Here is a 17,892-nt window from a genome sequence, read left to right as displayed (position 1 = left end):
AGAGTCAAGACTGTAGAGCCAATTTTCATGTGCATGTAAACCCATCCAATGTTGACAGTGTTAGTAATACTGTAAAATGTCTGTTTTTCTGTTTCGCTTGGCAAGTTCTTGAATTTAAAATAACATGATCTTAAAATATGTTTGTTTGTGGATGTGACACATTACTTTTTCATGATAGTGGGCAGCCTGTTATTTGCATAGGAATTTAGTTTACATTTTGTTTCAGCGGTTTTTAAGTGCACACAGCGTATTTCTGATTGATGGGATGAGACCAACTAATGGGTGTTATGCATGGTCAATGTGACCAAATTACTTTACAGTAAATCAAAGAGGGTGGGAAGAGGGTGGTTGGCTGACTGGCTGCAGTGTGCCCCAAGCCAGTGTCTGTGCCAATGTGCTTTAATGCCTCATAGTTTGCATGGCTTTGAAAAAAAGAAGAAAGATTCTGTTGAATCTTTCCCTGGATACACAACACTAAGCAAGAAGCCGAAGAATTTTTTGTCACAAATAAAATAATTTCTTGATTTGCATACCAAAAGGATTAAGTCAAGCCTGGGTGTTACAGTTAAATAGGACTGGATATGCTTATGCAATCTGTCAAGAATGTATAGTAAATTTAAATCCTAGTTACTTTTATTTCCCCACATGCAAAGTAAATTTAGCACCAACTGGATATAAAACATAAAGAGGTAGTGTTAAACATTTGGTATGTGTGGATTGTTAGTTGTTTCTACCTATATTTTTTTCCTGAGTGAAAACTGCGTTGTTCATTGAATTTTTCTGTATAAGATCAATAAATAAACAAATAATAAAAGGTCCAGGGAAAAATGGTAATAACTGTTAACTTTTTAAGAAAAGCATATAAAGGAAAATCAGTATTGGCACTTTTATGTACATTTTAATTGCAATTAGAGTCTGGGTCTATGCAGTATTCCATGATTTATTTCCATCTCCCTGCTTGGTACAAGGCAGTAATGTAGCGACAAATGTGTTTGCTGTGTGTACAGTGCAATACAGTATACCAGACACGTATTTCTGGTACTGATGTTTTGTTCTCTCCCTAATGGCATCCTGGTTCACACATCCATGGAAAAATGTTTCTGTTAATATTAACAGCTTCACTCAATTGACCTTCATAATTACCTTTGAATACTTAACAATCAGTACCTTATACATACTGTGCCGCATAGAACAACAGATCTCACCAGCAATACCATTGTCACCATCTGTGCATTAACAGTGGCAGAATGTATTATACAAATGTTTATAATATTTTTAACTTGGTTACACAAAACAGCAGTACCAGGAGAATATACTAAAGTAGTCCCGTGTACTATATTTACTGCAGGATTATGAAACCTCCTTTTAATATAAATTAGACTGGGACTCATTCAACACACCCTTAGACAGGACAGACAGGAACATGCTTGTAAAATAAGACATTCTGCAGAAAAAGCTGTCTTGCATGGTCTACTTTACATTTTCTTATACACCCGAGTGATTGACTCATGACAGTGAATTTGCTTATAAACAGCATTAGAAGGAGCACCACTCTTGTAGTTTGTAGTGGTTGTGTTTATGCTGTGCTATTTCAGCCCTCAGTTTTCTGTCAGTTAGAGTTAGATTGATCATGTGATGCAGCTGGCCATATTAGTATTAAGTTATAGCTCTGTTTTGTTTATTTATCAAAATATTTGTCAAGTATTACCCCCAGGAGTGCCAAAGAGCTGATGATGCAGGATGTAGTATACGTATCTCTCACAGGGTACAAAGGTTTCAGCACTGCTGGTGAGCTTAGGGTGATATATAGGGATGTTGTTTAGAGGTTGTACCATAGACTACTTCTGTGGTATTCTTCTGGGATAAAAAAAGCAAATTCTTCTAGTGTATTGGTCACCCATATTACTTAAGGTATAAGGCTTTCTTTTTATAAGCTTCTTTATCCCCCTTCACACTGGCATGCTTTACCCGGCTTGAAACCTACCCATTACGACGCGGTATCATGTGGGTCGGCTACGTGATTTCACACTGCTCTTGATAAAGCAGGGTTGACCTGGGTGCACAAAGCGCATATCAATGCCGTGGAAGCAGCTTGTTACAGATGCTTCCATCCAAGCTGCTCTGGGTTGAACTGTCAGCCCAAATCTTGATTAGAGCAAATGGTGTGTCTCAAGCAACAAAAATATGGCTAAACATAATAAACTAAAACGTTTCTTGTGGAAGTGGAAAATTTACACAGGCATGCTGGTTTGTTATTTCGTCAGCCGTCCTGCATTTTGTCTCACTCAACCCTGGACAAAGCCTGTCAACCCACATCCTGAGGTGGGTCGCTGGGACCCAGGTTAACCCAGGTAAAACCCAGCTACGTGGTTTCACACTACATGGGATTGTAACCCAGGCTGCCAGAACCCGGGTCCAGACACAGGTAGAAGTGCCAGTGTGAAAGGGGCTTTAGTTGGGCAAAAAGACCGTAAGCAACTCATTACATGAAAGGTTCTGTCACCCAAAGTGAGCACAAGAACATGGCCTTAACAAATATTTACCAGTTTAAAGAAGAGCAAGAAATACATATTTTACAAGGTTTATGTTTTTTTTTTTTTTTTTTACAATACTTTGGTATTCCAGTCAGTTTATTGTTTTAGATAGCATTTGATTGACAGATAAGAACTTAGTGATATTAACCCTGCATTCACTAAATTATATATTTCATGTGAAATAACAATTTCAAGTGACATTGTCCTGTTATCTAACCAGAATTAGTAATACAGGTAGTTGTCTGCATTAATATTAATTTGCATTAGACTATATAGTCCTTGACTTTCATCAGCCAATGAAGCAATCAATCTTTGCCCTTATCCAATCATAGTGCAATTTAGACTCATTTAAATTGTCAGACATAGAACAGAATAAACTGTCAACAACCTGCATGCTCTGAGGAAAGTTACCAAGTAAAACGTCAAAATGTGTGAAACATATTGATATTGAACCATCAAACATATGATCATGGTTATACAAAAGCACAGATTATAATTGCCAGAATATTTTAGATAAATGGGATCAACCATAGTACAGTAGCACAAGGTAAACACAAGATAGATTTGTATGCAATGCTTACTCCTCAGTCATGAATCCTAATGTCAAGAAGTTTTTGAGCAATGGTGTTTTTTTAAATAAATTTAGCAAACTGTAAAAGGTCTCACTTTTCTCACATTTCAACATGAATTATGGAATTGGTGAAGTTAAAGGGATTTGTTATAAAAGCAGAAAGCTTACTTTCATGTGTTGAACCAAGAGCTAGACTTCCCCTTTGTTTGTTCTGCAAGGTTTAAGGTGGGATGTCCTGTAGCCTTTTTCTCAGCTGCTCGTCACAAGCCTCTATGTCAAATAAAACAAGAAAAACAAAATTTCGATCTGTTTGCCACTGTTTACAAAGGCTGAGGATTGTTTCTGACACTTGGAATTTACACAGATGCAAACCTCAAAATTAGAACATTTTAGCTTGTATTTGAAACAACTGATACCACTGCTACTTCTGAGTACTTTGTGGAATTAGAATTTAAAAAGTAGCTTGTTTGAGGAAAGTATAAAACACAATTATGTAAATATGGCTTTTCTTGATGCAAATGCTCAGAGTTTCTCAGACACATTCTGATAATGCCCTTTTCTAAGCATGCTCTATTGAGCAGCTTGTCAGTATAGCAGAACTATAATACGTTTACCAGTTTCAGAGGAGGCGCTGGCCGAGTAAGTGAAATAATCTGTACCTGCGTGTAAGAAGAACTATTGTGAGTGTCCAGCAGGGAGCTGGAGGCAAAGAACTGCTTTTCAAACAGAAGGCTTAACCAATCAACCAGGGAGATTCATACCTGTATGTGCAGTGTCATCTTGTGGTGGAATAGATAAACTGAATACTCATAGAGATGTTTTCTTAAATATGGTATTAGCTTGTGAGTCTACTGGAATGATCATCTTTGAAATGAAGAAATAGGACCAATGACTTGAAAGACAGTTTGTTGTTATGTGTTTTTTAAGCAATACTGTGTTGAGGAAACCATTCACAATGCCAATAAGAAATGCAGTAGACAAATGTTTTGACACAATACATTCTTCATTCACCAGTTTGTTTGGAGAAAAAAAACGCCAGCTTTCTGTAGTTATTAAGATACAAATTTCAACCACATTGTTTTCTGAATTTTGAAGACAATGAGATGGTATGTGACTTGCTATCATGTGCGCCCAATGTGGAGCATGCAAGCTAAAAGTTAACTCAGATAACAATTATTACTTGTGGTTAATTAAGATCTTTCAGAACCATTTGAGGTTCTCCTAGCCCTATTGATGGAATGTTGTCATGTATTGGCACATAACTGAGGATTCTACTGAAAACAGGAGTTTTTTGCCTATCCCAGTGTGGTTTCTCCTGGATTTTTTGTTTTGTAAAATCCCCACACAATTGGCTTAGTGGTTAGCATAGATTGCCTCTGGACTTAAAAATGTCTGTGTTCGATCCCTGGTCTAATACAACTCCCTGGCTGTCTAAAATAAATATTCTGAGGGCAGGCAGGCAGGCAACTTGTTTTAAGACAGACAAGTATTACAGTACTCATGTAGGACTGTGGGAAAAAAAAGAAGACGATTTGACAGTGGCTGGTCAGTCTTATAGATCCTGTCGGAGAGCAGACAGGAGCCGCCAACTCTGTTTGCCCATTGAGAGTAAGCACTCAATCCTGCTGTGCTCCTGTGCTGCTGCGTGCTATCAAAGCAGACAGATAGACACAAAGTAGTGCAGGAATCAGATATTGCCGCTAATATCATCTGCCTAAGTCTATCACAATATCCCATTACCAAGGCCATGCATGATATATGCATTTACAATAGAAAACGCTGGTGCAGACAAATGTATTTTTACCTAATCAGATCAACGGGACTGCATTACACTTAAAAACAGCTCAGTGGAATTCACTTTATTTGAAAGCAGTGTCTGTAAACACAGTGAATAGTACCAGTTTTGGCATCAGCTTTAAAAAGTTATAAATATCTCACCCTGTGTGAATAGTGTGGGGTATATTTCCTCACCATTTAGCAGCTGACATTTGCATAGCCTGGTGTTTGGCAACACAAGTCTTTGATATTTGTGTTTACTGGTTTGACAAGGAAACAGTGGCTCTATGGCACTCCCATACTTAGATGGGGTCTGGTTTAGTTTTACAGATCGTATTCCAAGATTTATGTAGGGGAGCTGTGTTTTAAATGAAATATGAGGATGTATATCGTGTATGACTTCAAAACTCAGTTGTGTCTGCTTGTGGTATGCCTTGTAAAATGTTTCTAGTGTGAATAGATAAGAACAAGTCACAGTGAAATAAGCTCCACATTTAAAAAAACGGAGTCACTTAAAAACATTTTGAATGAAAGTTTCTATGAATTCTAATCGAATCCTAAAGGAGTCAAATCTGAATCTGAAAAACTTAATACAATCTATACTGATACTTTAAAAATGAATGAATGTCATAGAAACACCAACTATTCCTTTGCAACAATGTATGGCCATTATTTTAAGGTGTGACCTTTGTTTTGTTTTTTTTCGTAAGTGGATTTTCAGTAAATATACTCCCTTTTATTTATTTAAAAAATATAAATGCATTTCATCTTAAATATAATGTTCTATTTTGTTGGGCTACATAAATTAGTTTAGAGCTTTCAGGTTTTCTCAACACTTACCAAAAGGTAGTAATGCATGGAATGAAAAAAAAAAAAATTAGCAGAGGACATTGTGACATTCCATCCCTGTTTCTGTATGGTAAATGTGAGCTGTTTGAATTTACAAGGATTGCTAATCTAAAAGTGGCATGTTCATTCTAATATGTCTCTTTGATTTAACTTCTCAGGTGGAGCTGTCAGACAGCACCTCGCACACCATCACTGACGCATATGCAGGGAAGGAGTACATTATTCAGGTCGCCGCCAAAGACACTGAGATAGGGACCTGGAGTGACTGGAGTGTCGCCATCCATGCGACTCCCTGGATGGAGGTGCCGAGGCAACAGATAACCACTACTACAGAAGTCGGAATCGCTGGTACTTTTCTTTCTTTCTGTGCAGTCCTGGTGCTTATTTTGTTATTGAACAGTTCACTTTGGTATACCATTTTAAAGTCTAGTAAAGCACTGGAAAGTATTATAAATCACAGGTCAGTATGATACATTGTGATAACAAAATATTAGCATTGAGAAAGTGTGATAAACATATATTATAAAGGCAAAGTACATGTACTGTGTAAACTGCAAAAAATGGAAAGATATTTAACTGTTAATGTTAATTAGGCAGAGTACATTTAGCAAGACCGGTAGTCTTTAAATTGTATTGTTTTATCAAATACACAACTGTAAATCAGTTTGCTGCCTTTTTTTTTTTTTTTTTTTTTTGACTGCTAGATTGTGTGGTTTACAGCACTTACCTGTAGATGTACATTGCAAAATTGCCTAAAATTAATGGTCCACAGAGAGTCAACATAGTGTTAAAAGGGATTTACAACTCCTATCCATAGAACTTCACTATTAAAAATGTAAAAGAGCATGAAGTATTCTTCTTATATAGGTTTTCATATTTAAATTGTTGACATAAAAAAATATATACCAGCATCTTTCATCACCATATATCAAGTGTAACAGATAGTAGCTTCTATGTTATTCCTAGACACATCTATAACTTAAGAAGGCACCAGCTCATGAAATTCCACAGGAAACATACTACCTTCTCACAGACATCAAATTGGCATTTTCATTTTATTATTTAATATCAGCTAGTAAAGTGTCATTATTTTGTCAAATAATATATTTGCTCAACATGAATAGCGAATAGTCATTGCTGCATGATGGCAAACAAAATATGTAAATATGAAAAACATTTTACATTTTAAAGTTTTACAAGTAGTTTTTATTGAAAAACTGTGAAAAAAACACATTATAATTACAGCTTTGTCAGCTGAGCCTAATGTACAGTATATGGTTAATGATAAAGAATAGAAATCTGCAATGTTCCGTGTTACACTACATTAACAACAGAGGAAGCAATGTATATATTGGCTGTTATTAGGAGAAGTATCCTATGATCGATGTGCTCTTTCAACCTGAGAGATGGCATCAGGTTTCTTCCTTAAATATTGAGCTTCCTCACTGGAAGGATATTTTGAAGACACACAGTAAGGGCGGAAGTAATGATGATGGTGGATTCCAATACACAGATTGATTAAACTGAGTACAGAGGCCCAGATGGATTAATGAATTACCCATAGACAGAATAGTCAAGTTGTAATATGTTAAAATGGAAGGTATTCTTTTGGTAAAAAATTTAAAATACAAATGTATCCTGTATAATTAATGTTAATTTCCAGTGAAAAGTCTGGAGTCAAATTCCAATTAGTTGGAATAACAAAAATCTTCTGCTAATAAACATGCAAGTTTTATCCTTTAAGACCAGGATGCCCAGTGCAGCTTGTACAGTATCTTTTGTACCACTCAACGGAGAATATGTTACAAGCAGAATGTGGTGTGTGCCCAGCTTTGTGCACCTGCAACTTCTTGTTAAACTCATTCTAAAATGCGTCAAAGTTATCATATTGGAGCCTGATCCTGTCAGATCTCAGAAGCTAGGAAAAGCTGGTGTTGCCTAAGTAGTTAGATGGGAGAGCCTCAAATGAACACCAAGCATTGTATCAGGTGGTGTTGGTGGTTCTACAGGAAGCACTCTCCTCTGTATCCAATTCCTATTACCAATGAACCAGGTTACATGGTTAGGGGCTGGATGTGATGTCTTTTGTATGAGGCATAGTCTGAGGTCTTCTGTTTTAAAGGATTAAATTAACTGTGATGTTCATTAAATGGTTCTAAACCGCCTTAAAATAATCTACGAGTTACTGTAATGCTTTGGAAAACGCACAGTTAAAATGGTTGTCATTAACAAAATAACTCAATAAATCTTACTTGTTGTGCACTTCTATCTGCTATCTGAAACACAGCACATGTGTATTTTCATTTTAAAACATTAAATATGCACTGGGTTAAGTAAAGTTTTCCATTTTCTTGACCTATTTTCATTAAATTTGTTACTGTTTCACTTCCTAGATCACTTCACCTCAACAGTGTCTTCTGGGCATGTTACTGTCAGCAAAGCATGTCAGCCAATAGGGGAAGCAGCTGGTTAGTAAATTAAAGGAAAGAAGGCTTTAAATGGGTAGAGATAGTAATGCCTTACCCAAATGACCAAAGAGGTGCAACCCTACCTGTATGCAAGGCATGAAAACAGAGATGTCCTTTACCTGGGGATAACAGATACCATGTTTTAAAATGATAATAAATGATTGCTATAAATGTTTCTTTCAAAACTGCACATTTAGCACCAAAGGCAAGTAAATAACTGGTAAGATTTATGAAAATATTTTGTTTGCTAAAACTACTTTATTGTTATGAGAACCAATTATTGTGGGTGAAAAAAATGAAATATCTAACAAAATGTTATCTTTTTTTCTTATAGAAACCAGTCCGTCCCCAGCTCCACCATCAGCAAAGCCTCAGCTGAGCGCCGCAATGGGAGGCAGTTCTGTACTGACTTGGTCAGCGAATCTCTTCATAGCTTCTGTCCTTGTTTTGTTTATGTGGTATGTACATCACTTTAAGATATTTTCTTGTATCCATTGGTGGCTCACCAAAGTTAAAGTAATTATAGCAAAGAAAATCATTGCATAAATCTAACACACTTTGCACTTCTATTAAGTACATATGTCTCAAATGTGTAGGTTTATAAATAAACACTTGATTTTACACTTGCATTTTCATCTTTAAAAACATCTGGAACTATATTAAGTTAAAGGCCTTTCCTTATTTTCTAGCTGTAACTTCCAGGAAGTCTGTTACTGCTTTACTTTCTTGGTTGTTTCGCTCCAGTTGTGTCTGTGAGGTCAAAACATGTTACTGGCTGAAAATATGTCAGTCAATAGAAAAAGCCAGCTGATTGGTTATTAACAGGAAAGAAGGGTTTGGGGACAATTTTACCCTCCAGATGAAATGAGTGCAACTAGCAAACACAGGTTCCTTTAACCTATTGTCCAAATGTAAATATCTGTTTGCTACAATTAAATATAAAAACAACATATATCTCTTGTCATAATATCCTCAGGGGTTTCCTTACCAATTCACCAGACTTTAATAACTTAACTGTAAAAAGGACATCAACAAATGAGCAAATAATTGGATTGTAATGTGCTTCAATGTCAGTGCAATTCAATGATATCACCTCTTAGAGCTAAGCCTGGTAAATACATTAAATACAGTAGTTATTTCCATTTTATTTGGCCACAGTGATCATGACACGTAGGAATAGATACCAAAAGCTTAATTAATACAGTATAATGATTTATTTAAAAAAAAAAAAACAACTGATACATTTATCTAATTAATAAGACATTGTTTCTCATAAGGTTTAGAATTGTAATCAGTATTTTGTGGAGTAAAACGCTTTGAGATTCTGGTCCTTAGTGTACAGCTGGGACTTGCACACACTCTATGCAATGAAGCATTCTGTTCACGTGGAGTAATAATGTTTGCTGCATTGGTATAGCTTAGAAAACTCCCAGCATATGCAAGAAGACTTTTTCAATCGGTACAGATTTATTGGACTAGATTTACATAACCAGCAGGAACTCTATAGAACTCGGTCAGGGACTGATAATATAACATTTAACTCTTACAGTTTTAAAGATTCAGCACGATAACATTTAGTGTAGTGCTATAACTCTTTAAGCAATAGTGCCATGATGGCTCTACGATAGTTGACCGCGACGGGAGTTGTGCGTCCCAAGCCGAAGGCGGGGGAACTAATGAAAGTCAAGGTCAACTATCACATGGTAGAGCCATCATGAAGAAGGCACTACTGCTGTTAGAAAACTATTTTTGCCATTGTTTTCTTTAACAACAAAACACCTTAAAATCTAGATTTACCTTGAACTTGTACTGACTCATCTGGTACCTTTCTGCTGAGTAAAGACGTTCTAAGAAAACAGTTCCGAACATTTTTAAAATAAAAAAAAAGAAGACATACATAAGAGTTTTCATTTAGTAAATTGATATTTATTTTTATTAACTTGTTAGGGTTTTAAACCCCTATTACAATCTGGACATTGCCTGAGAAATGAAGGGAGAAATTATTGAACATTTCATGTACAATGGAGTCTGAACTATCAATACAATCTCTCATTAAATACCACTCTAAAATACCTCCTGACTCACCATGTTTCTACCTTCTGAATCTACCGTATATGTGAATTGAGCAATATTACTGAACTCTCCGCTTCTTGCTTTGTTGTTGTTGAAAGATGCTATATCTGTGCTCCAGTTGAGCTGACAGTCTGTGATTGGATCTCCACAGATGCAGGTACAGGATTGGCTGCTTTCGTCATTGATTGGATGGTTTGGTGGATTATAAAATTAATTTGGACTAATTTTGTCTTTGTTTAGTATTTACTGTCCACTAGAGGTGAACTATGCTTAAAAATACAACAAGTCAAAAAGAAATAGCCAGCACTTGTCCGGATTGATTTTAAATTGTATTCACAGTTGGTGCTGAGACGTTCCAGCGGGCATTTACCATTTATTAGAGACCGCTAAGCTGGAAGCTGATTGGCTGATGGTAATGAATCTATTAATCTTATATATTTAATGAAATATATAAGACATAACCCATTACAGGGTGTGCAGTAAGACAGTTCTTACCACACGCCCTGGGTGCATTGTGAGGCAGTGTTAGGAGCGTATATATTATTTAACCCTTTGCATTTCAAAAGTGGACTCATAATAGCATAAAGGCAGGGTTACAGGTTTGAGATAGAGATGTAGATTAGTTTATATGTCTATATTTTATACCCTTCTAAATGTGGCTTTTCTCTTTCTTTTTGCTTTACAGATGTCTGTGTTGCATTCCTGTGGAATAAATTGAGAAAAGTCTTCTATTTCTATTTTGCACATGTTTAAATGGATATAGTGCATTAATACTTTATTCAGTTTCTTCAAAATGGACTCCAAAAAAAAAATTAAAAGAAATAGAAGCAAAATTATGCCCGAAAAGCTATGTAGACACAGGATTAAACTTAGCAGGGAAGCAAAAGCGTTATAGAGCCACAAAGGAAATTATATTATACATATGCTTCATCACGAGAGACAAGATTATTATTTTGCCGTTCAACCATTCTGGAAAGAAGGAAACATCCTAAATTAAGTAACTTGTTAGTAACACTAACAGCTACATACAGCTAACTCATCATGCCAAAGACTTTACATGGATTCTGCTTACCCATAATGCTCTGCTTTCCAGAACCTGAACCTGTGTAGTAAGGACAAACCCTGACTAGAAGAACAACTGCCAACATGGCTATGTCCATGGTAACATGACTGTAACATTTTTTGAGAGTGGGATTTTACCTTTGTATTTCTCATGAATATTTAAAATAAATATTTTTTTGTACTTAACAACCAGCCCCCATTAGTGTAATCCAAATATGAAGAAGTTGTGAAATCCTGTTTAACATGTCTGGCACGGACTGCAATTGTTTGTTTGTTTGTTTATTATTATTATTATTATTATTATTATTATTATTATTATTATTATTATTATTATTATTATTATTTTATTATATTTTATTTTTTTTTTTTAACAAACGATACAAACAAGGAAGGTCCTGGTGGCACCACCGGTACGTAATTATATGATGCTTATTACATATGCTGTCGACACCGGTTGGCTATCAAAAACGAGTGGATAGGAAAAATCCTAAAATTTTAAAAAAATATATATATATATATATATATATATATATATATTATATATATATATATATATATATATATATATACAGACTTCGACTTATGACGCACAGTACTTAAGACTTTTTTGCATTATTAGCCTGCTTCGACTTTACAACATTGATATGGCATTTACGACACGGCGAGACCTGAGCCATGTGTCATGTGCACATGTTCGGTGTCCAAACTACAGTACCTGTCGTGGTCGCCCTGACTTAGTCTAGGGATTTTTTTTTTTTTTTTTTTTATGCATATAACTGTACTTTTAAACAAACCAGGTAGTTGTATGAGTAAGAGTTAAATAAATATTTGCATGAGTACAATATAATGGGTCATTTTTGTAAAACTAAAAATGTAACCCCAATTTTGAACGTTGTTCCTATGGGAAAATGTGCATTGACTTACGACGTTTCGACTTACAACGCGACTTTCAGAAACCAATTGTGTCGTAAGTGTGTGTTCATATATATATATATATGTGCTATATATATATATATATATATATATATATATATATATATATATATATTATATCTATATTTAGTATCTCAAAAGTCTACTGGAAGCCATAATAGTAGTACAGTATTTGATGTTAGGTTTCAAAAAGTCACATTTTTGGATTTGTGTCAGTGTTCCATTAAGTATATGGCAAACTACGAAGCAGTATGTAATTCAATATTATAATGTAACATTATTCTGCAAGTTTAATTCAACTACGAAGCAAACGTAAATTCTATAGGGTGATGCAAAACCATAGCTGTACACAGCCTCTTTTGCTTTGAAACTAAGTGGTGACTATAATCCTATTCCGATTTCCTTTACAGATACAACAGTATCTTATTTTCTTCCTCCCCATTACAGGTTTCATAATTTAAATTGTTATACAAGGAATATTGTTGTGATTTATGTATTTGTTTATTATTAAAGAAAATATGCATATAGAAGCTTAGTTTTACAAGCATATAAATGCTAAAGTCCCCTGATCATATTTTGTAAACAATGACACGTATCTTTAAGATGAAAAGTTTATTATTTAATAATGTATGTATTAGCTTTAGATTCTTGTAACATGTTGTATCTGGATTTTTTATAGATGTATATAAAAGGCAAGTTTGTTCATTAAATGTGTCAATTTCATGAACACTGGAGAGCTTGTTTGATTTAATGTTCTGGATAATGGATCTAATAGTCTATGCAATTAAGTGCATGATAGCCCGTGTTTTTCATTTATTCTTAATCTTATCTCACAAGAAAAGTTTTACATTTATTATTAAATACTGGGTCACTTTAATTGTAACAGAAATAACCAAACCCAGTATTACAGTACAAATTATTTATTTTTTTAAACAAAAAAAAAAAGTAATATATGTTCTCTAAGAAAGAAAATATAATTATAATAAGTAGCAATTGCCTACAGGCACAATATAAGAACACAGAATATATAGCAGCTTTAAAATAAAACCCACCTAGAGAGAATCTTCAGGACTAAGCTCGTACAGTCACAGCTATCAAGCAGGAAAAGAAAAACTGGGTGGGGCGGGATTTCCCTGTCAGTTCTCCAGACAATTAAAGCGTCACTATCATTGAGAAGCAAGGTGAACTAAAATGAGAGTTAGTATTAAAATCCTTCAGCATATGCAATGATATCTTACTGTTTTTTTATCTAAACATAAAAAATAAGATGTAAACATACACACATATAAGTGTGTTTGTATATATATATATATATATATATATATATATATATATATATATATATATATATATATATATATACACACACAATGCAAATAAAGTTTAAATATGTAAACAGAGAATGAGAGTGAGATAAAATAATCAACCACTTTAAAGCTATACTGTGTTAGAAACAAGTACACCGCAAACTGCTTCACAGCAATTGCACCACACACCCACGGATCGGTCCAGGCAATTGAGTTAGCAGGTAAAAAATCCAGCAACGACATTGCTCATAGAAAATATTCGGCAAGGTTGGTTCCCTTTGGTCTCTTCCAGTCTCGTCTCGTCTCTCAGCTCCTGATCAGAGCATTCCCTTCACTGTTCTGTCCCTCTGAGTCTCAGCTACCAGTCAGTGCATTCCTTAGTGTTCTGACCCCAGTCATTTGAGGTGGGTTTATATATATATATATATATATATATATATATATATATATATATATATATATATATATATATATATATATACACACACACACACTGCCAGCTAATTAGCAGCTGAGTCTATAATTAGTATTATCGACATTTGTTCAGCTGGGGACAATTAATCCATTAGTCCATCTGCAAACAGTGCTTGTAAAACATTACATATGGCTCAGGCTGCCGTATCAATTAGTTTACCTCTCCCTCTTGATGTCATGTTTTTCAGTAACACTCATTCTCCAGGCAACGTGGGGCATCTCGGGCAGTCCAATCATAGTACCTCTTACTTCTTGCTGAAGTGTTCTGCAATTGATGGCCGACGTTCTCTCTTGGTGACATTGTACCAAGTTCTTTGTTCCTCCCCTTACTTCATCACAGGGTAAACCAAAAGCTTTGTCAGCACGCAGGCAAGTGTGACATCTGAACATCAGGTAGACGGGGATATATCCTGTGGAACAATGAACTGTTATTATAACTATGCACTAATTCAGGCAGATATTCTGACCATAGTTTGTGTTTCTCCACTTGTAAAGTGCCCATAAGATGTCTGATTAAACTGTTCACAACAACCATTTCCCTGTGGGTGGTAAGGGATAGTACAACTTTTTGTAACCCCATACAAGTTACACAGTTCCATAATTTGGATAGACAGGAAGTTAGCATCCTGATCAGAATAGATCCTAAAAGGGCACTGTCACAATGATGGCCGGAGTGGGGGACGTCAGACCAGAAACCAGGGCACTTTGCCACAGGCACCCAAAAGGTGAATTAGTTGCTTCCATAGAGCTGGTGCAGTAGTCATTGCATTCTAATCCCAAGTGGGAATAGCCCATGCAAACTTTGTAAAATGATCATAGATAACTAGAATTGACTGGTAATGGTCACCTGAATGGCTGAAAGTCAAATAATCAACTTTCAATAGCTCTAAAGGTGCAAAAGTCTGGAATGGAACAAGTGGTGCTCTTTGATCCGCAGGGCTTTCCTTACCACACACTGTTCACACACAGCACCCCGAGCTTGAATATCAGCCCCACTTTCTGGCAAATAAAAGCAAGGGCGGATCGAAGCAAGGGCCCGTTCCACCCTGTAATGTCCCACTCCTTTATGATAACGAGCCAATACTGATCGTCTCTCTGCCCAAGGGACCACTACCTGCAAGTGGGGCTCTCCATCCTTTGGATCAGTCCAGTGGCGTACCAAGAAGCCACCTTTCAAAGCAAGACAATTCCATTGCCGCCACATCTTCCTGACATCCCGGGGCTTTCTTTTACAATCACTCTCCACAGGTAACAGACCCCTGCAAAAAGGAACACACTCAAGAAATTATTTGGTCCTACCTTTGGACATCTTGCCAATCTACCGAGGACTCGCATGACAACGCAGGTTGGGTCTCCCAAAACTCACCCCTGAGTATCTACCTAATTATTTAAACACCTGATTCTAATTATTCCATTAATTGAGCTGATAAAACCAGGGGTTCACTTACTTTTTCACATACCCTGAATCTTAATTTCTCATTGTTTGTCTAATTCATACATCATTTTGTTTCAAAAGGCATGTAATTGGTTACTATAAACCCTATTGGATATATAGGAAAAGACTGGTTTTGATTCAAGAAGGCTTCCATAATTATCATTGGGGTTGACAAACTTTTTCTCGGCACTGCATAACCAACAACTAATTAGCAGTTCAGCCCATAATTAATATTATGGTCAGTTGTTCAGCTGGGGCTCATTAGTCCACCTGCAAACGTGCGTATAAAACAATACAAAAAAATCTACAGTAACATACACAAATCACACAATAAAGTAATAATAATAATAATAAATAATAATAATAATAATAATAATAATAATAGTGTAAATCTCAAACTCATAATAAAAGTTAAAAAAAAAAAATAATAATAATAATAATAATAATAATAATAATAATAATAATAATAATAATAATCATCTTTGCAGATGTGACACTGACATAAGAACAAATTAAATAATGTGCTGAATTTGTTATCATTTTGAGACTTTCACAGATATAACATATTTTCTGGCCTACCAGTACACCTTGACATATTTCTAAAATGAGCATAATGGAGATTTCGCAATGGAGGTATTCAGTTCATTGTGATGTCAATACTGTATACCAAAATGTGAACACACCAACATGATTCAGTTGTTTTCCCATGATAAATTAATAAAAATATGCTTAATAACATAATTCATAGGCTGCATAAAGTTATTTACTACTTCATGTTACAGTTAAAAAATAACCTTTGCTGTTGTGAAAAAAGAATGATTGTTTGTCCAACAGAAATCCAAGGTCTGTAATGCACCCACTGTTTAAGAGAATACATTTTCTCAACAGTATGACGTCTGAATCCACTCTTGTGTATGGCAATGTTCGGACTTTACTCCACTTGTGCATAAAGGATTGTATAACTAACTTGTGGCTCCACTACTTGTTACTGTAGTTATTAAGTCTTTGTTGGAAAATCTGATTAACCACTGTTCAATGCTGACGCTGGTGCTTGACCAAACAGCTGATTTTTAACACCATAGATCATGGCATTCTTCTTGACCGCCTTCAGAAGTATGTTGGAATCTCTGGAACCTGTCTCTCCTGGATATCCTCTTACCTATATGGATGCATGCAATCTGTTTTCTGGACGTGGTGGTGTTGCAAACCCAGTCACTTGTGGTGTCCCCCAAGGATCTGTTCTTGGTTCCCTTTTCTTCAATATCTACATGCTTCCCTTGGGTCACCTCATCAGCCAACACAGCCTCATGTTTCACTCCTATGTAGATGACACCCAGCTCTACTTAAAACTCAACCCTGGTAGCCCCTCTGCCACGGTCTGGCTCTCGGCTTGCATTCAAGACATCGAGACCTGGATGTCTGCCAGTTTTCTTCAGCTGAACACCAGTAAATCTGAACTACTTCTAGTAAGATCTAAAACTCAACTTAAGAATCTAAATATAACTGCCCTGAACTTCAGAAACTGTCTGCTGCTGCCTTCCCCCACAGTACGAAGCCTTTGTGTACATCTTGACAGCATCCTCTCCTTTGATGCCCACATCTTCTCTATGGTCAATTCTTTCTTCTACCATCTTTGAAACATCTCCAAAGTCCATCCTTACCTCTCCCTCCCAGATGCAGAGATACTTTGTCATGCATTTGTCTCCTCTCGACTTGACTACTGCAACTCTCTATAATGTGATCTCCTGGCACGCACCATAAACCGACTGCAGCTAGTCCAGAATGCCGCTGCCAGGATCCTTACCAGATGTAAAAAACATGATCACATCACCCCCTCGTGCACTGGCTACCTATAAAGTTCAGGATTATTTTCAAAACAACTCTCCTGCTCACCTATAAAAGAATTACAAAATAATTACAAAATAAAGTAATGTAAACTGGATTACAATTGCCTGCCTGTGATTATTCCTGCACTGCATCACCCATCACCTGTACACAATCAGCAGCCACTTTGCCACAATCATGTATTATGCATTTCTCTGTATTTAAAGTATTATGGATTTTCTTGTTTTTGGGTTTTTAAACCAACATCCCCTGTATGCCATTACAGTACTTAAAGTGCCTTCAGCTCAAACTGCCTCCCCAGGGAACACTAATTTATGAAAAACTATATTCTTCATTCAGATTAATTATCCCCCACTGACAGTGATGGATCCTTTGCTAATAGACAGGGTAATTAACATTGCAGGAAACAAAGAGATTAGGAAGTAGAGCTCTTTGAAAATGCAATAGATTTTATTGCTTAGTTATGCACACCTTGTGTCAAGCTCAATAAAATAGCAGTACAGGGCCTGTGGAGATTATGGAGCATGCTAAAGTGGACTGAGTCCATTTTAACTATACTCAGCTG

At 35.9% G+C, this 17,892-nt stretch overlaps 1 protein-coding gene across 2 annotated transcripts in view; it reads left to right on the top strand.

Annotated features, from left to right (window-relative positions):
* The window catches only part of cntfr (ciliary neurotrophic factor receptor), a 148,865-nt gene extending 137,234 nt beyond the window's left edge, over positions 1-11,631 (top strand). Inside the window, exons 7-10 of one of the 2 annotated variants that reach the window (XM_041247423.1) lie at positions 5,889-6,078; positions 8,533-8,656; positions 10,611-10,683; positions 10,957-11,631. In XM_041247423.1, the coding sequence (XP_041103357.1) occupies positions 5,889-6,078; positions 8,533-8,656; positions 10,611-10,620 (324 nt within the window). In that variant the 3' untranslated portion in view covers positions 10,621-10,683; positions 10,957-11,631. The remainder of the gene's footprint in view (positions 1-5,888; positions 6,079-8,532; positions 8,657-10,610; positions 10,684-10,956) is intronic. The other variant, XM_041247432.1, reaches the window with a different exon arrangement.
* The last annotated feature ends 6,261 nt before the right edge of the window (positions 11,632-17,892 follow it).

This window comes from Polyodon spathula, chromosome 1 (genome assembly GCF_017654505.1).
Source record: "Polyodon spathula isolate WHYD16114869_AA chromosome 1, ASM1765450v1, whole genome shotgun sequence".
Lineage (NCBI taxonomy): Eukaryota > Metazoa > Chordata > Actinopteri > Acipenseriformes > Polyodontidae > Polyodon > Polyodon spathula.
Note: the sequence above shows the minus strand (reverse complement) of the source record. Positions and strands in the feature narration are given on the sequence as shown.